This window comes from Neophocaena asiaeorientalis, unplaced genomic scaffold (assembly GCF_003031525.2).
Source record: "Neophocaena asiaeorientalis asiaeorientalis breed wild unplaced genomic scaffold, Neophocaena_asiaeorientalis_V1.1 scaffold307, whole genome shotgun sequence".
Classification (NCBI taxonomy): domain Eukaryota; kingdom Metazoa; phylum Chordata; class Mammalia; order Artiodactyla; family Phocoenidae; genus Neophocaena; species Neophocaena asiaeorientalis.
In genome coordinates, this window is record NW_020171817.1 from 3,530,493 (window position 1) to 3,553,559 (window position 23,067).

The 23,067-nt window shown below is 47.7% G+C and overlaps 2 protein-coding genes across 5 annotated transcripts in view; both read right to left on the reverse strand.

The window, feature by feature from the left end:
- Positions 1 to 12,479, reverse strand: part of BPHL (biphenyl hydrolase like) — a 27,194-nt gene extending 14,715 nt beyond the window's left edge. Inside the window, exons 1-4 of the mRNA XM_024738387.1 lie at positions 12,351 to 12,479; positions 6,741 to 6,844; positions 4,239 to 4,405; positions 2,759 to 2,912 (exon numbers count right to left, since the gene is read on the reverse strand). Coding sequence (XP_024594155.1) covers positions 2,759 to 2,912; positions 4,239 to 4,405; positions 6,741 to 6,844; positions 12,351 to 12,466 — 541 coding nt within the window. The 5' untranslated portion in view covers positions 12,467 to 12,479. The remainder of the gene's footprint in view (positions 1 to 2,758; positions 2,913 to 4,238; positions 4,406 to 6,740; positions 6,845 to 12,350) is intronic.
- Positions 12,480 to 18,224: 5,745 nt separating this feature from the next.
- Positions 18,225 to 23,067, reverse strand: part of RIPK1 (receptor interacting serine/threonine kinase 1) — a 39,372-nt gene continuing 34,529 nt past the window's right edge. For 3 of the 4 annotated variants that reach the window (XM_024738443.1, XM_024738447.1, XM_024738462.1), the window contains 2 exons: positions 21,837 to 21,989; positions 19,908 to 20,194 (listed from right to left, as the gene is read on the reverse strand). In XM_024738443.1, coding sequence (XP_024594211.1) covers positions 19,908 to 20,194; positions 21,837 to 21,989 — 440 coding nt within the window. Of the gene's footprint in view, positions 20,195 to 21,836; positions 21,990 to 23,067 lie in introns of all 4 variants that reach the window. The other variant, XM_024738456.1, reaches the window with a different exon arrangement.

Genomic DNA, 23,067 nt, shown 5'->3' on the forward strand with positions numbered 1-23,067 from the left:
CAGCAGGTGACAGTGTGTCTCAGAACTGATAAAAGAATCCAGACAAAAGTTAAATGTAGTCCAAATAGGATAAACAAAAAGAAATCCAACACGGGGTAGTAAAACAGCAGTGTACCAAAGAAAAAGAGAAAATCTGAAAAAGGGCCAGAGATCAGACATATCACTCCAAAGGAAGGACAGTCAGACCCACACAGCAGGTACGGAAGGCAGAAGACGCCAGAACAGCAGAGAAGATGCGCTTCCACTTCTGTTTCTGTACTTAGAGCCAAACCGTGTTTCAAGAGTGCACGCGAAATCAACATTTTTAAGTAAAAGCTGAGTTGACTATTACCGGACCTGCCCTTAAAGAACTTGTGAAGAACAATTTCAGGGAGAAGAGAGAGGGCCTTAGAAGGGACACGTGAGGGGGAAGGAAGAAAGGTGAGCAAAGAGCTGACAGACGCGTCGGCAAACGTAAGAGCAGCTCAATGTTACAGGTCATTTATGCCTCAACTAAAAACTCACCAAGGCAATGAGAAAATAAAACATTGTACCATTTCCTCACATGAAAATTGAATAGTTCTGTCCAGAAAGAAAGCAAAAAGACAAGTCACACGCTGGTAACACAACTACTAACACAATGACTAACCAGCAAGGAGTTAGTAATCAGGTTACTAAAAACCAAAAAACAAAGTAACGCTGCACCTCAGTAACACTGTGCTCATATCAGAAGTGCTCTACGCTTGAGGGGGGTGGGGTCTCCTGGGTGCTGGTTCTGTTGTTACACTTCCTAACACACACCTGTGAAACATACTGTGTTATTTACATGTATCATGTATTACACAATAAAAATTTAAAAACCAGTAAAAAGACACAAATAGGTAAAATGCAAAAGAAGAAAGCCCAGCGGTGCATAGACACATGAAAAGATTCTCAATTTCATTAGTAACAGGAAAATGCAAATTAAGACCTCCGATAAAATACCATCTTACACCCATTTGGCCAGAATTAAGAACTCTGATAGTTCCAAGTTCCTGTTGAGGATCTAAGCTAAGGTGGTGGAAGTGTAAGCTTCTTTTGCTGGAAAATGATCTGCCACCTGAAAGCGGCACGTCTGCAAGCACGGCGCAGCCACCCCAGCACGGGCGTCCTCCCCAGGGAGGTCTGCTCACACGCTGAGCACGCACCCAAGGATGCTCACAGCAACACTAGGAGGAAAGAGAGGGAGGATAAAGTGCAACAGGTGTGCCCAACAGAATGCCACACAGCAACGTCACGAATGAACCTCAGAAACGGCGTTCTAAGAAAACTGTGGGTAAAAAGTGAGTCACAGAAAATGCCATATAGTACGAAGGCACCCTGTTTAGCTCAAAAACAAATAAAACTAAATTATGTGTCGTTTAGGGATATGAATGTATGTGACGACAGTGTCTTCAAGACGGCACATGGATGGACAACTCAGGCTGGAAGCAGCGCGCGGGCCAGCAGTGACTGACCTTGTGCTCCTTGGTGGGTCCATTCACGTCGCGGGTGTTGCCTTATATGGGTCAAATATTATACAGTTAAACTAAAAATTCAGCTATGAAATAATCAAAATAAAAATATTATCTATTATATGTTTGACATCATATTTAATTTATAGAGATGCTATACACATATGCATTATTTATATAAAATTAAGTATATAAAATATTTGTTTTATAAATATACATTGTTTTATAGTATATATCCTATTATATAAGATACATGTTAAAATACATATTTTAAAGTGTATTACCTTATAACACATTTAAGAAGGAGCGGAAGTAAACGACGGGATGTCCGCCTCAGTGAGGAGGCCTTCCCGAGGAGGGTTTTGTTTCTTAGTTCTGTTAAGAAAACACGCTGACAAATTGGGGCAATGGAGGCTCAGGAGCAGTGGCGACGCAGGAGGGAAGCCACGGCGGGGCCGGGCGTCATCACCCACACACCTGCTGTCACCTCCTGAAGAGGAACAGAGGGGCCGAAGGCTGGAGCCAGGAAAGTGGGGGAAGCCTAAGTCAGTTGCACTTTTCGCCCCAGGGACCCCCAGATCTCAGTGCGCCGTCCTCTCGTCCCGCGAGCCCAGTGGTCTCAATTCGGGCAGCTTGCTGGGGGCTCCGCGACTCCTGAGTTGCCACAGCTGGAATGCCTGGCGGGCGAGGAGGCCACCAGTACAGGCCTGGGTAGCAACCGCAGGCCGGAGGGAAGCACCCCTCTGGGTCCCCAGCAGTCACAGCGCCGGTCCCCTCTACCAGAGCCTCAGCCTTACACCAACAGGCAGTGGGCCAGGTCTGCCCACGGGCTGCACTCTGCCAGCCCCTGTTCCCCGTCTCTAAAAATCCTCAGAGATAAGCTTGAAGGACAACCTTAAAAAGTGTGACTAGCACAACAATTCTTTATCAAAGTATGCGGGTTCACGTTTGAATACAATGTTCCCTTCCACACTCACTACTTGAAATGAGCCTGGAAATAACACTTCATGTCAACCCCCTCCTTCCTTGAGGGTCACTATCACAGTAGGAAATGTAAATACGAACTTTACTTATTAGGCTTTTCCTGACTCATATAAAGTGTCACTTCTGGAAATAGGAAACTTGAAAATACAGACTAGTTAAATTGCATTACTCTCCTGAGAACTCACCACCTTCCCACATTACAGCCGAGGAAACGGATGAGACATGACTTGTCAACTCACGTCAAAACAAGGCCTGAGAAAGGTCGGGGGAGGGGAGGCTGCTCTCCAGGTGGAGGGACTTACCCCGATAAATCTCCTCGTCCTGGTCGGTCACGTAGGCGTTGGCCCCCCAGATCACCATCTTGTTGATGTAGGACGGGTATCTTGCAGCCGCAATGAGGGCTGTTATCCCACCATCACTCCACCCCAGCAAAGAGACCTTCTTAAACTTCAGCATCTGTGACAAATACCACGAAATGCACAGCGCAGGTTACGGCTCCTCGCCGCGGAGAGGGCTTGATGATCCTCAAGTATCAGAATCGACACAGCTGTGGTGTGTGGAGTGTCAACTGGCCATTAAAGAAAAATCCTAGAGTCCACCATCTGACGACATAAATGCTTCTCTCAATTAGTTGTGGTGCAAATATGATGGTCATAAAAACCTAAGTACATAGTACTGTTTTGACTGATGAGGGGACTACATCTCCTGGTTGGATAAAGTCTCAAGGAACCAGAAACAGTGGAGATCAGCTGTACTTGGACGTGACAACGTGTGTGCACCCGTGCAGGTCTGAGCGAAGACTTTGAGGACAGGTATGCAGATCAGAGAGGGAAACGGGAGAGTCGCTGCATCTGGTAAAGCCACTGACTGCAACTATGGGAAGAACTGGCTACAGGAAGGCCGGGAAAGAATGATGGTGGTTACACTGGTCTTCGGGTGATCAGCCAGGCTCCGAGAGTGTGTCTGACAGGGAAGATGAGCATCTCAGAGACGCTGCCGAGAAGTGAACACTGAATGACTGGGGAAGTTTAAAGAAGTAACGAGTATCAGTCTAAGACATCTGCTGACGGGACTCTAAACTGGTGTGACTACTATGGATAATACTTTGGCACTATCTCGTAGAATGAATATCTGCATCGCCCGTCACTCAGCAAGTCATCTCCTAAATGTGCACGGAGCTCTCACACACGTGTACCAGGACAGGTCCGGGAAGTCCACACCAGCAGTGTCTGCAATAGCAAAACAAGAGCGCCACAAGTCCATGCACAACACGATGTTCACCGCACTTCCGTGTACAACTGCATGCACACGCGCGCGCACACACACACACACACACACACACGGCAGCTTAGAAATGATTTAGCCAGCATCAGGAGGGGGGAGTTAAGACACAGTGTATCCATACAACAGAATACTAAGTGCCTATTATAAAACTGAAGTAAATTTGTATTTATTGGCATGGAAGTAACTCCTTGATCAACTGTTCAATGAACAGTAAGCTGGAAAATCATCAGGTATAGTAGGATGCCATCAATACAGAACGGTGTGCTTATACATGTAATAAGATTGCCCAGAAAGGCAGAGCCTCAAAGTCTTGGTAGCAGTACCTCTAAATAGTTAGATTGTTTGATATATCTGTTTTCCTCTTTATACCCATCTGAACCCTGAATTCTCTATAGGAGTCACGTGGTATTACCCTTGAAGAAACAACAAACAAAAACAAAATAAATGAAGACAGGCCCAGCCACCCTCCTCCTCTGGGCTCTTGCCTAAGAGACCCACCTTCATCAAATCAACAGCATCTTTTGCATCCCTTTCAAAAAATTCTACTGGGAAATCTCGATCTGGGGGTCTGGAACGTCCGTACCCTCGGGGATCCCAGGCAACCACCGTGAAGAGCTTCTTATTCAGGTTCTCAATCTGAGGTCCAAAATCAGTCTCTCCACTCCCTAAAAGTAGTCACTTGGTTACACTCCAGTAAATGCTTTCATTGTTTCAAGCACACTACATCAGAAGCAGAAACAACTACAAACTTAAAGTGACTATAGTTTCTACTCAAAGTTAGACCTCAGCTGTAAACAGCGAAGCAGCTTCCTTCCCTGCTGGAGTTCAGACCTACCCTCCACCTCCCCCTAGTGGCTACTCTGAGAAGGACAGAGGTCCTGATTTTTCATTTGGTCCTGTATCATTTCAGCACGTTTGATCTGTCTTCAGCTTATTCGTGCTTTTTATTTAAAAAAAAAAAAAAAATCATGAAACTTCACAGAAATAAACTTACTGATACAACATGCTTCTGGGTTATTTTTTCTTTCTTTTTTTTAAAAATGACTGTTACAAGTGAGAGAGGTCTTAATAATATGTGTAGACACATGAATGAGATTTGATCCTAGTCATTCAAAGCAGAATTCTAAAATCCCAGATGTCTTTTACTAAGCTAATGTGAATAGCCCTGAAGGTTTTATTTTCTGGTTATAACTAGAAACCAGAAAATTAAACTAAAACACTGAAATGAGGGGGGAGGGAAGGGTGTGGAGGGAAGAAATCAAGTTAGGTTGTTTCATGACAACTGTATGAGCCAGCGCATGTTAGCAAGTAGAGCCACGCTCTCAGGCCGGCGGCGGGCCTGACCGGCAACCCCCAGCCTGCCCACACGGTCATGGCCACCGTGTGCACAGGCAGGGTTGTCTTGTGTGGTCCACACAGTGTGGAAGGCCAGACTCCCAAGGAGCCCAGTCCAGGGGCAAGTCAGCATCTCATTTCTAAGCTCTGCTTGATTTCTGGGGACTCATAGCTCAGGTCACAAATGGATACTAAACGTCTCGCTTAATAAACGGGCGATTATTAGAAAATGTCTTTCAATGCTGCAGGATCATTTAATGTCATCAAGGATGATGATGTCACTCTTCCTGACAAGATATACCTTCCTCAGCATCAGGTAAATCACCCAGAAAACCCAAGCTGAAAACGTAACTGGATTTCCAGCACACGTCTACTGCTCTGACATCTCAAGCTTCTCTCATGATCACTGAACTGGAGGGTCTTCCAGGGAACTGTGCTGAAAGAGGGGCAGGAGGTGAGAAGGTGGGAAAAGGCAACAGTGTAACTGAAGACCAACTGCAGAAACAATAATATCTGGCACACAGGTATACATTTGAAGACCAGTGCAAAGACCATTTGAATACTAAAACCTTAATGAAATTACTTTAAGGAATAGTTACCAATATATGATACCTGAGAAGGAAACGCATGAACACTGGTTGCCCATGGGTAGGGGAACTGTGTGCTGGGGGACAGTAGTTTAGGGGAGAAACTTGCTGTTCGATTTTTGAATCAGGTTAATGTTTTACACAAGCAAAAACTAAATTGCCAAAAGCTTTTATACCTGGATAATGACAGCAATACTGAAACAATGGCAAACTGTTCATTGCTTTAGCTCTACGTCAGCCATTGGAGTAAACATGGTCCTCCCTTACAACAGCTCGAGGGAAGAAGATACTCGATACTACCTGGACAGAGACGCGTCAATAGCTACAACAGTGCCACCATCAGCTGAGGCTACATCAAGTGGAACCATCATGTGACTGAAAAATTTTAGCATTTTACTTTTAAGAGAAGGAAGCAAATCATAAGGAAATAAGTATATACTGGGATTACTTAAATTAAAAATAAAACAATACTAAAACCCTTAAAACCCAATTTGAGATGCCCTGGGATCACTGGAAATTCTCCCCCACCCCGAACTTTCTACATCTAAACTACTCATCTATAAGAGGAGATCGCAACCCACCTGGCTTTACCACGCTCCGTTCACGCCAAACTAATTCCGACCTTCAAAAAGGCTTTAAGCCCAGTTTTGTTCTTAGCTCTGATCTTGGCTGAACATATAGTCAAGCACAACAGGGCAATCAGTCCAACTTTTAGCAGCAGAAGTCTCACATCCTGGAACCCCTCAATTCCAGGCAAACTGGGCCGCTGGTCACCCACTCATCTCCTTCCTTCACCCATCCCTTCTTCCCACAATGCTTTCCTTGACCCGTCATCCCTCTAGGTTGTAAGCAACTACACAGTGTTGGACTTGCATGGGAGAAAACTGGGTATTTAAAGGAATAAAAACTGCATAAAGTAGAAAGGTTATCTTTCTACATCACCTAAAATTGACTGTAGCAAGTATTACTTAAAGCATCTCGGCAAAGCACTAAAGTTAATCATCAAGCCTGGGCATGTGGGATTGTGAGCGCAGCACAGATGACACAGCATGCAGAGCATTCGGTAAAACCTCCAGACCCAGCATTCCTGGGAGCAGCAGGACAGCGTGCTCTCCACCTCCAGTCCGCAGGTAGTGCAGGTGGACGCCGTTCACAGCCACTTTGGCAGAGGTCACAGAGGAGCTGGAAGAGAAAAGCCCCATCCCCAGAGGAAAACTACTGAGCAGCACAAATGTGAGGACAAAGCCAGGCTTTTATACACGAATCGGCTGCAGTACCCTCCCCAGGTCCCTCGGATTATTCTGATAACGTGCTTCAGTTTTCCAGACCTAGAAAGGGACCCGTGTGTTTCCTCCCCACCACACTGCAGATCTGGGCTGCGTCTCCATGTTTGAACATCCTACAGCACCAGCTCAGGGCTTAACCCACAGAGGCACCGAGAGGCCTGCTGAAGTCAAAGCCACCCTACAGGCCCACGCTGGGGTGCCAAGGTGCAGGCTGATGCGGGAGCCCCCGCCGTGGAATGCCAGGTGGGCACCGGCACAGACCCTGGAGCCACTCGTCTAGGCCTCAGCAGGTCCAGAGGAGGCACCCGGACCTTAAGCTGCGTTGGTGGCGTTCCCAAGGATGAGGCTGGTCTCAGGGTCCAGGGGGAAGGCCCTGATCCCGAGGCTGTCCTGTAGGCATCTGGCCTCTCCATTCTCCAGCCAGCCACATGAGGGCCCCCTGGTCAGGAATGCCCGTCTGCACCAATGCGGCCAGACTGGTTTTAAGATGTTGAAATGTTTCTGCATTGACTGTTAGATAGGCAGGTCCATATCAAAGCCCTCCCCACGCCAGCCCTCCCTGGCCCAAGACCTCCCACGCTGCAGCATCTAACCGTGTGCCACCCCAGGGGCTCTGCCCTGGGCAGCGTCCTCAACTGCTCTCGCGGAAGCTCCAGGATGGCAACGTGAGGGTGTACACCAACACGGCACACACAGGGCCCTGCATCAGGCCCTAGGAGCCTCCCATCAACTCCCCGGATGGCTGCGGGACACGCAGAAGGGACGGGAAGGCGTGCCAGGACAGATGCTGGAACAAATCTGCCGGATACAGGCACATCGAGTCTTAACACACAACTTCTGGAAATATGACAGACCTGAGTGGTAGTAAGGCCTGACATAACTACTGATACGAGCTCGTCATCTACAGAAATATTACGGGAGGAGCAATAACAGCAGCACCGAGCCATGGTCGCGTCGCACAGACCCTGCTGTTACTTGTAACATCCTGCTCCTCGGACAGCTCCAGAATCAAGATAAAGGCGAATAAGGCTCCACTGATAGAGTCATTTCAGGAAACGATGGTTTCCTGACACATCCATTCATCGGCAAGAGAAAGCGTCGTCTGCACACCCTCAGGGAGGGGGGAAGCTGTCAGACGCCTGTGTTCAGCACAGGAAACGAGGCAGCTCCCCAGACAGACACAGATGCCCAGCGCTCGCTCAGCTCAACTAAGGGAGACTGTGCACCTCTATCACTCCTCGTGCCCTCAAGGTTCTCGAGAGGCCCCCTTCCCAGCAGTGTGAAGGACATGCTGGAAGAGGCATTTTGCACAGTGAAGATGTCATGTATAATGAGGCCCCCCCCCATCTCTCTCGAGGTCCGAGCCACTGGGTTTCACAACCAGGGGCTGCTGGCTCTCAGGCCTGTACCCCTCCAGGGCCGGGCTCACACGGGCTTCCCTTTCGTGGCCAGTCCGAAGTCTCTCCAGCCAAAGGCCTTGGACTTCCCTCTGTGTTCTGCCATATTGGTGTTTTGATTCCCCATTCCAAATTTCTTTTCTTCTAATTATCCCCATCCCACATTCTTCTGGCTGCCTAAGAAGATAGAGATAAAACCTGGCAGTCTAGAATTGGGCATGATGGGAGCTCAATGGCAGGGAAGGGTTACTAGGGCGGAGGACTTTGAAGGTGGCTTCAGAGAGATGGAGAGATTCTATCAGGCTTGGGTGGAGGTACCTGGAGCAGACTGAAAAAGCAGCATCTGAGATGAACTTCCAAGATGGGTACAACTCTGAAGAAAGAATGTGATGGGGAGGGTGCTTGTAGAAGAAGAAATGGCATGACCAAAGGCCCAGGGGTTGGGGACACACGTGGGGACCGGGCAAGCTCAGCCTGGCAAGAGCACGGGGGCGGAGAGGGAGCAAAGGTTGGGGCCAAGTGGGGAAGGGGTTTGCAGCCAGGCTATCGGGCAGGAAATGTGCCTGGCGTTCTGTCACCAACACCTTGTCTGTCGTCACACCTGAGGGACCTGCCATTATCCACCAGCCTACGCCTGGGGTTACTGGAGGCTCCCAAAACCTTGCATCCATCCCCAGGTTGGGGAAACAGGACAGAAAACTGTTGGTGTACAAAAGCAAATCAATTTCAAACATAAGAAAAAAGTTTTATTTGAAAAAATAATAGTTATCGAATTATCTTCCACATAAATATACTTGAAAGAAGTGTTGCATTTTCCCTCCAGCTTATCAAAGGGCTCTCAGATGAGTCAGGCCTCCGTTAACATTGTTAAAAGAGCGCTGAGACAAAAGCAGGCTGCAGAGGCCAGGTCTTGGAATGGCCCTGACATGGGCTCATCACTTTGAACCCCATTCAGGACACCAAATTTTCCAAACTCTCAGGTAGAAAAAAGGATAGAAAACTTAAAGAAAAATGAACCCCTTTCTCTTGGGCTGTCAATTTCTCCCTCCCATTAATCACTTCTCTAACCCAGGTGTTCTTAAGCAGGTATGTTCATTACAATCACCTGTGGAGTTAAAAATACACCTGCCTGGGGCTTCCCTGGTGGCACAGCGGTTGAGAGCATGCCTGCCAATGCAGGTGACACGGGTTCGTGCCCCGGTCCGGGAAGATCCCACATGCCGCGGAGCGGAGGACAATCCTGGGAGACCCACTCAGTAATTCTGGGGTAGAGCCGTGGCATGTGCTTTCTAAAACACCGAAACTGAAATATTATTCACTCGTTCACGTATATCCTGAACCCCTACTTTGGGCTGGGTGCTCCATGTTGCCTGGGAGGTGGCAGGGAAGACAGTTCAATCTGCAACCAGCAGTACTACGCACTTTGCCAAGTATGAGGAGACGCTGGGGTGCACGCAGCAGACAACACGTTCACCACATCCTCAGCAACACCTACACAGCTACACGCTCGGCCCCTTTTCACGAGAGCATTTCCTGCCCCCACTATACCAGTGGGACTCAAACTTAGATTTGAATCATCTGGCAAACCTTCAAATCTCCAGATACCCAAGCTGCATTAAATCAAAATCTCTGGGCTGGGACCCAGGCATCTGTAGTTTTTAAATTCTCCAAGAGACTCCAATAGACAACCGAGGTTGAGAAACATTGTATTGAGTTAATTTCTTAGAGGAGAGAAGAATCCTGTCTACTTTTTAAAAAACAGCCTGCAGGAAGGCCTGCTCAGCCGAAGAGCCCAGATCCTGCCTCACTTTTGTCCTGGAATCCCTCCTTTTGGGAGGCCGGACAAGCAAGTTTGTGGAAGGGAAGGGGGTCAGGAGCAATACAACAGCAAGTACTTCCTGATGAGGGAGCTGAGCTGCCCCCTCCCGTCAGGAGGGAGAGATCCCTGTGGGAGCAGGCAAGAATGTAACCAGCTGAGGCAAAAAATTAAACTAGAACTAACATACAGTTTAACTGTTAAACTAGATAATGTCCTCTGATAAGAGCTTACTTATCTCATTCATTTTGCTGTGTGATGTACATTAGACTCCACCTAATTTTACCGCTGAGGAACAGAGCTTACGTAACTGGCCCCAGTCACTCTGCTGGTAACTTGCAAAGCCAAAATGAGCGCCTGAATGTCCACACCTGGAACGTCACACTTCGCTTAGAAATTAAAATGGGGGCCACCTAATAAGTCCTCCATATTCTCTGTACCTTGTATGTTCAGCTATTTCTTTTGTACCTTTTTTCCAAAGTAACCATTAGCTACAATAAAGCATTAGCGATGCCCAGGGCTTGGATTAACATGAATTTGGAGGACTTATTTTTACATCTTTTATACACTGTATTATTATTTAGATATTCATATTTGTATCGTTATTAATTGTAACTACTAATTACTTAACTCCTATCATGTCCCAGGCCTTTTACACTCATTGTCTCAAACCCTCGGAACGATTCTGCAAGGCACGAGGCTTAGAGAGGGTAAACAGCTCGCTCCTGTCGATGCTTTTTCTGTAACCTCGCGGCTGAACAGTCCCCAGCGGGGCTCGGCACCGCGGCCACATTCACCCTGACTGCTGGACAGAAGGTGAGGCAGGCGCCAGGGGCAGGCGGGTCCTGATGCTCAGACAGAACCTCCCCAGGTTGAACTGGAAAACATCTCTCTTCAGGCAGGCTGTTAGGTTCTGTAAAGTTATTAATATTGCAAATGCACGTAACACACAATTTCAGGTGGAAAAGGCTTTCCTGCCCAGGCCTTGGGATAAACCACTTTGCAGATTATGAAATACAAAGAGTCAGAGTTCCAAACAGCAGACTTACAGGGAAGGTTTTGGAATGCAACTCAATTGTAGGTGAGGCACCCGCTGTTCTGAAGCAAAGGTCTTACAGGAGTGCTTTTACCTACTTAACACTGGACTGCCTTCTTGTTTCCAGATTAACCAACACCACCGCTTGTTTTCCCCATCACAGGTCATATCAATTTGCAACTGCATTTATAAAACGGCAGTTGAAAATCCAGAGAAGCCTGTTTTTCAGAGATATTTCAGGAGGAATGATTTGCACTGCTAAGTGGATGGGGCCTTCTTGCAATCATTTAATAACTTATCGTAACCGATACTGGTGCCATCACAGGAACCCCATTTCAATCCCTTTCTGCAAATGGGACACTGGATAAATAGGCATTTTTCAACGTTGACTTACAGAGCTGCATGGTCAGATCTTTCCTTTCTCCTTCCAAATGAGAAGCTTCCCAACAGGTGAAGTTCTGACGGCCAGGTACCTTCCTAGTCATGAGTGGAACTGACCCAGCTCACGAGGGTGTGTGTGTGTGTGTGTGTGTGTGTTCACGCTGCTCCAACCGCATATCCTGCGTACTCTCCCTTGAGACCGACAGCACCCACTTTTAAGACTGGGAGTCAGAGACGGATCTACTTTTCTTGCTGCTGCTGTATCTCGAATCCCGTGCGGGAGGGCATGTCACAAGACAGAAAGGCAGATTCCTGGGCGTCTCCACAACCTGTGCCCTCAGCACCTCGGGAGCCATCTCCCCGCTTCCCGAGGTGATTCTTCTGCACATTAAAGCTCGAGGCGGGCAAGTGGGGCGAAGGAGACCCAGGGCCTTGAGGCCCGCGACTCCGAGAGCTGATGGGGCGCAGGCACTGCCAGGCTGGCCTGACAGGAGCGCACGCGAGCACTGCCCGCAGGCGTGAAGGGCTGCGCGGAACGCGGGCCGGGAGCGAGGGTCTCCCACCGCCGGACCCTCGCCGCTCCCGGCGCCGCACCTCGGCCCAGCGCCCCGCCCCGCCCCCCGCGCTCGGGTCACGGATTAAAGGGCAAGGGGCCGGGGAGGCCATGACCACGCGTGTCCTCAGCCCGGCCCCTGGCCAGCGGCTCCCCTCACGCCGCCGCGAGCGCGCGGACAACGACGCGGGGGCTCCCGAAGGGGAGCGGCGCCATTACCTGAACGCAGCCACGGGCTCAGCCTGGGGAACGTGGATCCCGGGCTTCAGCGTGGAGAGGAACAACCGCAGCCGCCGCGCGCCCCAGAGGGCCTGCGCCGCCGCCGCCGCCGCCATGGTCACTGGTCGCGCTCGCGCCGGAAGCGCGCATGCGTTGGGTCTCCCGGCCACCCTGAGCCCGCCCCACCGCGCTGCCCCGAGCACGCATGCGCCGGGCCCCTCGGCATCCCTGAGCGCCCGCGCCGCGCCGGAGGCGCGCGTGCGCGGGGTCTCCTGGCAGCCCTGAGCCCGCACCTGCCCAAACGCCCCGAGCACGCATGCGCCGGGCCCACAGGCAGCCGTCGCCGCTCGGCGCACGGTCTGGACTCACGGTCCGAACCCCTTGGCTTCTCGCTGGTCCCTGACAGGAACTGGGCTCGCGATCCCCGGAGACGCCGGCACAGAGCGTCTTCCCTGGGTGCCAGCTCTGGCTCAGCCGGGACCGGCGTCTCGCCCTCACGGAGGAGTGGGCCCGGGGCCGCCGGCCTGGCTGCTGACTGGGATGATGGGGTTGGTTTATTTTCTTCCCAGCGCCTCACACCCACTAGGATCCGCGTCCTCAGAAATCCCAGAAATTAATGAGTGTCGGCGAGGGCGTGGAGAGTGGTGCGTCGGGGGGGAGCCGCGAAAATTAAATTAGAGCTTCCGTTCGATCCTGCAGACAAGCAAGGCCTCGGGTACCTGCGCTCCGCTTCCCAGCGTTACTCACGGGAGGTTCCGAGACGGAAAGTAGGACTGTGGGTATCAGGGGCTGGGGGAGGGGGAATTAGTGTCTAATGGGTCAGAGACTCAGTTTTGCAAGAAGAAAGGAGCTCTGGAGAGGATGGAGCTGATGACAGCACAACGATGTGAATGTCCTTAACGCCACAGGCTGTACCTTTTTTTTTTTTAACATCTTTACTGGAGTATAATTGCTTTACAATGGTGTGTTAGTTTCTGCTTTATCACGAGGTGAATCTGTTATACATATACATATGTTCCCATATCTCTTCCCTCTTGCGTCTCGCTCCCTCCCACCCTCCCTATCCCACCCCTCTAGGTGGTCACAAAGCACCGAGCTGATCTCCCTGTGCTATGCGGCTGCTTCCCACTAGCTATCTGTTTTACATTTGGTAGTGTATATATGTCCATGCCACTCTCTCACTTCATCTCAGCGTATCCTTCCCCCTCCCCGTGTCCTCAAGTCTGTTCTCTAGTAGGTCTGTGTCTTTATTCCCGTCCTGCCCCTAGGTTCATCAGAACCATTTTTTTTTAGATTCCATGTATATGTGTTAGCATACAGCATTTGTTTTTCTGACTTACTTCACTCTGTATGACAGACTCTAGGTCCATCCACCTCACTACAAATAACTCAATTTCGTTTTTTTATGGCTAATATTCCACGGTATGTATGTGCCACATCTTCTTTATCCTCTGTCCTTTATCCCCTATCCTTTATCTTATCCTCTTTATCCTTTATCCACTCATCTGTTGATGGACACTTTGGTTGCTTCCACGTCCTGGCTGTTGTAAATAGAGCTGCAATGAACAGCTCTATTTACATTGTGGTACATGACTCTTTTTTGAATTAGGGTTTTCTCTGGATATATGCCCAGTAGCGGGATTGCTGGGTCGTATGGTAGTTCTATTTTTAGTTTTTTAAGGAACATCCATACTGTTCTCCACAGTGGCTGTATCAATTTACATTCCCACCAACAATTTCCCCTTTTATGGCTGTTAGTATTTGCCTTATGTATTGAGGCGCTCCTATGTTGGGTGCATAAATATTTACAATTGTTATACCTTCTTCTTGGATCGATCCCTTGATCATTATGTAGTGTCCTTCTTTGTCTCTTGTAATAGCCTTTGTTTTAAAGTCTATTTTGTCTGATATAAGAATTGCTACTCCAGCTTTCTTTTGATTTCCATTTCCATGGAATATCTTTTTCCATCCCCTCACTTTCAGTCTGTATGTGTCCCTAGGTCTGAAGTGGGTCTCTTGTAGACAGCATATGTACAGGTCTTGTTTTTGTATCCATTCAGCCAGTCTACGTCTTTTGGTTGGAGCATTTAATCCATTTACATTTAAGGTAATTAATGATAGGTATGTTCCTATTCCCATTTTCTTAATTGTTTTGGGTTTGTTATTGTAGGTCTTTTCCTTCTCTTGTGTTTCCTGCCTAGAGAAGTTCCTTTAGCATTTGTTGTAAAGCTGGTTTGGTGGTGCTGAACTCTCTCAACTTTTGCTTACCTGTATAAAGGTTTTAATTTCTCTATCAAATCTGAACTAGATCCTTGCTGGGTAATCTTGGTTGTAGGTTTTTCCCTTTCATCACTTTAAATATGTCCTGCCACTACCTTCTGGCTTGCAGAGTTTCTGCTGAAAGATCAGCTGTTAACCTTATATTACCTTGCTCCTTTGTGACATATTTTTTTGTCGTTTCATTTTTGTTTTTTTTGATGGGTGGTGCTGTATTCCAGTCTTACTGGTTGTTTGGCCTGAGAGGTCCAGCACTGGAGTTTGCAGGCAGTTGGATAGAGCCGGGTCTTGGTGCTGAGATGAGGACCTCCGGCAGGTCTCACTCTGATTAATATTCCCTGGGGTCTGAGGTTCTCTGTTAGTCCAGCGGTTTGGACTTGGAGCTCCCACCACAGGAGGTTGGGCCCAACCTCCAGCCTGGGAATCAAGATCCTGCAAGCTTCGTGGCGCAGTTAAAAAAAAAAAAAAAAAAAAAAAGGAAAAAAAAAAAAAGAGCAGAGCCACAACTACTGAGCCTGTTCTCTAGAGCCCACAAGGCACAACTACTGAAGCCCACGTGCCTAGAGCCCGTGCTCTGCAACAAGAGAACCACCGCAATGAGAGGCCCACACAGCACAATGAAGAGTAGCCCCCGCTTGCCACAACTAGAGAAAGCCCATGTGCAGCAACAAAGACCCAATGCAGCCAAAAATAAAAATAAATACATTTTAAAAATATATATATTAGGAAAAATAAAGCTATAATTGAAACAACCACAACAAGGTAAAATAAAGCCACAACAGAAAAAAGAAAAAAAATGGGGGTCAGGGAACAAGCCAAAAGGAGAGAACAATAATGAAGTATAAAGAATAAAATAAAATTAGAAAAATAGAAGTATTAGGAAAAATAAAAATATAAAAGAATTAACAACGATGAACCAACACGGTAAAACCGAGCTCCAATCGAAAAGAGGAAAAACGAAAAAGAAAAAAAAGCCTTGGCTATGGGGGTGGAGTTTAGGTGGTGGGGTGGAACTTAGGCAGGGGCGGGGTTTAGGGTGGGGCGGGACCTAGGCGGGTGTGGGGGCGGTGCCGTTTGAGCGTGGGGTGGGGCCTAGGCGGGGCGACGTGCAAGCGTGGGGCAGGGCTTCTGCTTAGGACCTGCGCAGAAGGGGAGAGGCAGCTTGTGGAAGGGAGGGTCTCTGGAGGGCGGAGTTCCGGGGTTTGGAGGTAAGGCCCTGGGTGAGGGTGTGCGGGTGGGGTTTAGGCCCAGCACTTTGGATGGGGTCTCGAAGTGTAGAGGTTGCGGGGGGGGCTTGGCTCTGCGGGGCAGGAAGGAGGCTCCGAGGGCAGAGGATTAGGCCCGGGAGCCCAACAGGCTCCCCGGGGCCTAAGTGGACAGGGAAAGCGCTGGCCGCGTTCCCTCCCGTTCCTTCGTGTCCCCCCATCATCTCCCCCATGTCTCCCCCGTCTTCGCTGCTGGACCCCTAACCGTGGGTGGGCCCCGCTGGGTGTAGGAACTCCTCCCCTCCCCCAGCCGCCCCCAGGGGTGCCGGGTCGGAGGTCAGGCCTTTACTTGTGCTCCCCCTTCCCTCCCTCCCACTCCCTCAGGACCCGCGCGGCTGGAGGGGGCCTCGGTGGGCAGAGCACCAGGCCCGGGATCTCAGCAGGTTACAGGCTGTGCACATAAAGATGGTTAAGATGGCAAATTTTATGTGTATTTCACCACTATTGACTGCTTTTTCTTCTTCAGACCAATTCAAGCTTTAAAGGTTACAAACATCTGCAGTCGAAGATTCAGTAGGGGATAAAAACAACTACCCTTTAATTCTGGCTACTCTCCTGCCCTGCCCGAACTGAAAATACCTGGCACATTCGTGGCTGCTGCTTAGCCTTGGCTGGAATTGGAGATTCCTACCGCTTCCTTGCACGTTGTTACGTTATTTCTCCTCCCGGACCCCCTTCCACTGTGATAGTCCTGCAGGCACAGTGCTTCCACGTGTCACAGCCATGCAAAGTTCTGTTACCTGCAGTGTCCTCACTGGCCCACTGGAGTTTCTTGAGCAGTAAAGGCAGGTTTGGCTTAAATACGGGTTACGCTAAAATATTTATGTTCTTTCAACATACAGCTATCACATCAATTTCCTGCATAGAAAGAAAGATATGTAATACTCCAGCTACTATTGTTTGACGTTCAGAATCTTGGGTGGGGTCGACATTTTCTTATGTTTTCCTGAAATGTTGATTGGGATCTCTTGTCAGAGATGATCAGGGTTAAAAATAATTGTACAATTTTAACACCAGTTATCCTACTGGTCAGCAAAAATGGTAGTGCTGAGGTTTAGCCTATTGGTGTAACCATTTTTAAGTACACACTTGAGAAGTAGCTCTGTGTGTATAGCACTACTGTGCGGTTTAAAAAATAACTACTATTCGTTAGAGTCACAGGTGTAGAGAACAGTCTTACGGTTACGGGGGGACACGGGGGGAGGATAAACCGGGAGATTGGGATTGACATACACACACTACTATATGCAAAACAGATAATAAGGACCTGCTGTATAGCACAGGGAACTCTACTCAATACTCCATAGTGGCCTTTGGGAAAGGAATCTTAAAAAGAGTGGATGTATGTATAACTGACTCACTTCGCTGTACACCTGGAACTAATACAACATTGTCAACCAACTATGCTCCAATAAAAATTAATTTAAAAAATAACTACTATTTTTGTGCCAGGCACCTTGTGATGCATTCTTTTAATCCTCACATCAACCTTATGTACTACTGCCCTATTTATAGATGAGGAAACTGAGGCTAAGTTAGGAAGCAGGCCCCAGGTACACAGCCAGAGCGGCAGAGGGGAATTTAAGCCTGCTTGATTTCAGAACCCTGTACCTGGATTATACCATAGAACTAATCCTTCAGTGATTTCCTTGTAATCAGATGCTTCTAAAACCTTGACCATATAAAGACCTATTTCTATTTACATGACTACGGTAATTAGAAAAACTTTAAAAAAATAAACACCACACATTAAAATGTACATCAAAATACTATTTAAAATGTTTTGTGAGAAATAACTCCTTGTTGCTGAAGATCTAACTTCGTATTATGGACCCAAAGCAAAGGTCATGACCATAGCATCAAGTGGAGACTCTCCTCAGCACGATGCGTGACCTGGAAGTGGGTCTTACTTAGCAGTGTCAACCTTAGGGTCTGCATACCTTTCTCGGAGCCAAGATGAATAGTCTTATTTCTCACGTTGTAGTCTATGTCGTCTCATTTAATTGGTTTCTGCCCAAGACTAGTGTTTTTGTGGTGCTTGGGCCTTGTATTGAAACTCCTCAGGTATAAATTTGGCCCTTTTCACCCCAGTTTTTAGAGAGTGGAGGCCGAAGGAAGGGCCTCTGAGCCAGGTGTGAAGGACGGCAGTGCCGCAGGCTCTCGGATCAGTGGGTTTTTCATCTTGAAAGTCAAAATGCAATGTCAAGAAGCTCCTCTTTTATCAGCAGCTTCCCCTCTCCTGCCAATAGCAGGGGTGAAAAGGAAATGCCAACCCATGTGGTAAAGTCACAGTGGAGAATCTCAAACTGTTTCATTTATACAAACACATGGCTTACATTTGAGGTACAAAATTTTATTTTAAAAAGTCCATTAAAGATATCTTATGCTTTTTGCCTCTGAACATTGATCATGCAACCTCTTTGGAATTTAGAAGAGAGGCACAAGGGATGCATTTAGAAAAGAAATCATCCAGCCCCCTCCAGCAAGCCTGGGACTGTTTGTCCCTCCAGTTTTCCTTTTGGGCTATGTGATCCAATGCTGTGTGGCAACCAAGTAGTGAGCCTGGATATGTGTGGATAGGAAAACAGGTTCACTACTTTATAGCAGTGCTGTCTTCAACTAGGGCAGTTTTGCCCCTCCAGGGAACATCTGGAAATGTCCAGAGACATTGCTGTTTGTCACAACTAGGGATGGGAGGAGGGGGAGAAAAGCACTATTGGCATCCCACAGGGAGAGGCCAGGGTTGCTTCCAAATGCCCTACGATGCACGGGACAGCCCTCCACAACAAAGAGCTATCTGGCCCAAAATGCCAACAGTGCCAAGGTTAAGAAATTCTGCTTTACAGTACCACCGACTGGAGGAGATTTAGAATCAGAACCAACGGTACTGTTATGAACCCACCAAACACTAGGATCTGTTCTGGCAGCCAGATGACCTTACCGCACCCTGTGTGCCTCCCTCCCGGGAGGGCTGAGCACAATGGCACACCTGCTCTGCCGAGCAAAGGGCGGGCGGTGATGCTGGGTGGCCTGGTCACGTCAGTCTCCTAGCCCTCGAGTGCCTTCACTCCTTCTTGGTTTCAGGCGGGCTTTGAAAGGTTGAGTGCTACAGGCACAGCTAGCAGACTCGGAACCTGTCCTTTTACAGCCTAGCTCACAGAAAAAAATGAAGTTATTTCTACAGTACCCTGGGGTAAACTGAGGAAGCTGCTCAACACTGATCTGCCCTGAGGCTCCAGTCGTAGCCAGGGGTGAAGCGGTCAATACTCCCAGCACACCTGCTCCCTCTTCAGGGCACGCAGGTTGGAAAAGTACCTGAAGTGTCAGAATGCTAGGAAAGAACCTTTGTACTCGTCAGAATCAGTAGCAATTCTGTGCAATGACAGCCTGGGAAAGTCTCCTATTTTTGTTCTCTATTTTTCCCCCCTTGTTTGTACTCCTTAAGATCGCTTCCGTTAATTTACAGAGTGAAGATGGCATGTAACTCCTGAAGCCTGTAGTGACGGATACAGAATTTGATCCTGCAGTTAAGAGAGCCTATAATTTTGGAACGAACCGTGGTTGTGACAGAAAAAATCCCATTTGACGAGAACGCAGCATTTTACAGTGCTTTGGTGACAGCGCAGAATCAGAAAGCTGATTTAGTTTATATTCTAAAATAGTCATCTTTTTTTCCTTGCTCGAGCAAAACGTCAAGAAACTGAATGAACAGCATCACTGAAGGTTATGGAATAATCTGAAAGAAAATGATCTCCCTTGAATCTCTCTCCCTTTCAAAACGCTATTAGGCTTCTTTTTTGATTGGACCTTGGCCATGAATAGGTCTTCCTGTGTAGTGGGTTGTTTGCTGTAGATTTCTTTTCCCATCCTCCGGCTATGAAAGGCAGGAAATGATTTTTACGCACAGAACCCGTATCAGTGAGGAAAGAATTCTGAACCTTCGGAGGCAGCAGGCTTTCGGTGGGCCGCTCACCGAGTGAGGAGAGGGCCTCACGCTGCAGGAGCCCCCGTGGGCTTAGTTCTGGCTGCTGTGTATCAAGTGGCTCAGCAGGTCTACCCTGGAACACTGGTAGAGCGCCCAGGCCAGCTTTCCCACGGTGGCCCCCTTGCTGCCTTCCCTCATCAGCCACTTTTGGAGCATCTGGTAAACCTTTTCTTTTAGTCCATCTCGCTCATAGTCATGGTCAATTTCATCAATCTGAGATTGGTAGAAGCCCAGCTTACGGGCACAGTCTTTCCACTGCCTGCCCAGATTTTCTCTGACTGGGTCCAGGTGTTTATCAGTCAGACTAGTGGTATTATCTGCCAAATAGAAAAGAGAAGAAGGCATCAAGCTATGGCCATTTGAATGTCTAGCTTCAAAGACCTGTATAAAGTGAAGAGTCCCAGGAAACGGTGAAAAAGATAACTTCTTCATGCTATGGTTGTGGACTCATCGGTTGATACTTTACCTGTCTGCCAGCCCACGTGGAGGAACCTCTTCCCCCCGCCCCGGGAGGTGCAGGTCTGAGGCACAGCCCGAGGCTTAGAGAGCAAAACCCCTCTGGTTACTAGGCTGTACTGTACAACCTGAGACACAGCCCTTGTTTATATCACACATTCCTGATGTAAAGGGGGAAGACACCATTTTTGTTCCTTTTGGGCATTTTCCACTGACATCTGGCCAGAGTTAAGGTCATTCAACTCAGGATAGCCTTCACCCAACAGTTTGCTTTCCTCTTACTTAATCAAGGAAACTGAGACCACCGGCTGGGAACTGGTTTCATTACACTGCCTTCCCTTGTCTTTTAATGGATGAGGTATTTTTGGACTTATCTCTCCCCTACCCCAAGTGCTGTCCTCTTTCCTCCTACAGCCATAACCTCTCTCTTTCTACTTGTTCCTTCCTCTCAGGCCTTCGTAAAAATAGTAAAATGAAGCAAAATAAAAGTATAAAACCACCAAAACACCACAAACAAACCCAATTTCTTGATCCTCGTCTGACCTCAGTAAGCTGAATGTGAGAAAAAAGACACCTCATTTTCCCCCAACTCCCCACAGTGCAGCTTCTGCCATCACCACTGGACGTCAGGCGTCCAAAATTCTGTCAACGCTTCGCCAGAAGAGGGACCCTGGGTTTCATCAGATTCTCAAAGGTACCCTTGTCACCTCCAAAATTAGGAACTTCGGCTCTAGATTTTAAAGACTAGCCTTCAAATGGGTTAGACTGGGGATTGTCAAACTATGGCCCATGGGCCAAATCCAGCCCGCTGCTTGTTTTTGTAAACCAAGTTTTATTAGAACACAGCGACGCCCATTCGTGTACATACTGTCTGTGGCTGCTACTGTACTACGGTGTTAGCTGAGTAGCTGCAACAGAGACCTCAGGACCAGTGAAGCCTAGAACATTTACTACCTGGCCCTTGATTTTAAAAAATTGCCCATCCTAGGGTTAATTAGAAAGCTGGGTTCTTAAATCACATTGCTCTGGCCTCGTGACTGCTTTTCCCAGGCTGCGTTTTGGGATGTCGCGAGGCTGCATAGCGAACGCCCCGAGAGAAAGCCCTCTTAGTTTATTATGTGTGTGCAGTTGAGGGCACAGTCTTCTATCTTCTACAGAATCCCTTGGATGAGGACCTGAGGGAGCTACGGCTGCTAGGTCTAGGTACTAATGCTGATGCGATGATGATGATGGTGTCTTTAACACTTGTATATCTTAGAATGTGCCAGGCAGTGTACTAAGCTCTTTATTCACATTGACTCGTTTAACTTTCACAGCAAATCCACGAATTAGATATTCTAATTATCTCCTCAGTAAACATAAATAAGTTACAAAGCAATTACATGGAAATTACAGAGCTATTTTAGAGAGGAAAGATAGGGCACTTTCACAGAGAATAATCAGTGAAATATTAGATAAGACAGTTCAAGGTTACTATAGATGGGTCCTTCAAGGGCATCTTACCAAAGATATCTTGGTACTTAGAAGCTGGGTCTCCTTTCAAGTTCATGTACGTGCTGTCCAGTACCAATGGACTCATTCCGCCAATCTCCATATAATTATTGTTTCCAATCTGAACGCCAGAACATTTGTATATGCCATATTTTAAAGACTCATCTGATTAGAGAGAAACACACAGGTAAGTACATCTAGACTGAGAGCAAGAGAAAAAAGTACTACGTGGTAAAGGGGCAGGGCTTTACACCAAATGCTTAAGTTAAATTATTTATCCTATGCCACCCTTTGAAATTTTCTTCTTTAAAAGGTGGCTGAATCATCTCACATCCATTAGGATGGCAACTATCAAAAGTATAGAAAATAATAAGTGTTGGCAAAGTTGTGGAGCAATTGGAACCCGTATGCACTGCTGGTGGAAATACAAAATGGTACAGCCACTGTGGTAACCAGTATGGTGGTTCCTCAAAAAATTAAAAATAGAATTACCATACAATCCAGCAATTCTACCGGGTATTTACCCCAAAGAACTGAAAGCAGGGTCTCAATCAGATATTTATACACCCATGTTCATAGCATTATTCATAACAGACAAAAAGTGGAAGGCACCCAAGTGTCCCACAGCGGATGAATGGATAAACAAAATGTGGTCCATCCATACAATGGAATACTATTCAGCCTTAAAAAAGAAGGAAATTCTGACACAGGCTGTAACATGGGTGGACCTTGACGACACTGTGCTCAGTGAATAACCCAGTCACAGAAGGACAAATACCATATGATTCCACTTATATGAGGTCCCTAGAGCCATCAAATTCATAGACAGAAAGTAGAAGGGTGGTTGCCAGGGGCTGGGAGAAAGGAGAATGGGGAGCGATTGTCTGATGGGTACAGTTTCAGTTTGGGAAGAAGAAAGGGTTCTGGAGGTGGATGTGGTGATGGTTGCCCAACAGCGTGGTGTTCATCACCAGTGGTAGTCTCTGGCCTATATGAGACAAAAAATGAAAACATCCAAGATTGATTTCTTACCTTCAGAAAACAGCAAGCAAGCGGAAGAATACAAGCAGATACCTTCACTTACATCAGAGATCAGACATAGTGGAGCTACTGAGATTCGGGTTAGAGTGGAAGATGCCTACTAGATGCAAAGACCTGTGGCCTGACACTTGTGGGCAGCTGCACTGACTTCTACCCAAACCAAGAGCCTAGGCCAGGTGGTCTGATGGAGACTTATTCCGAG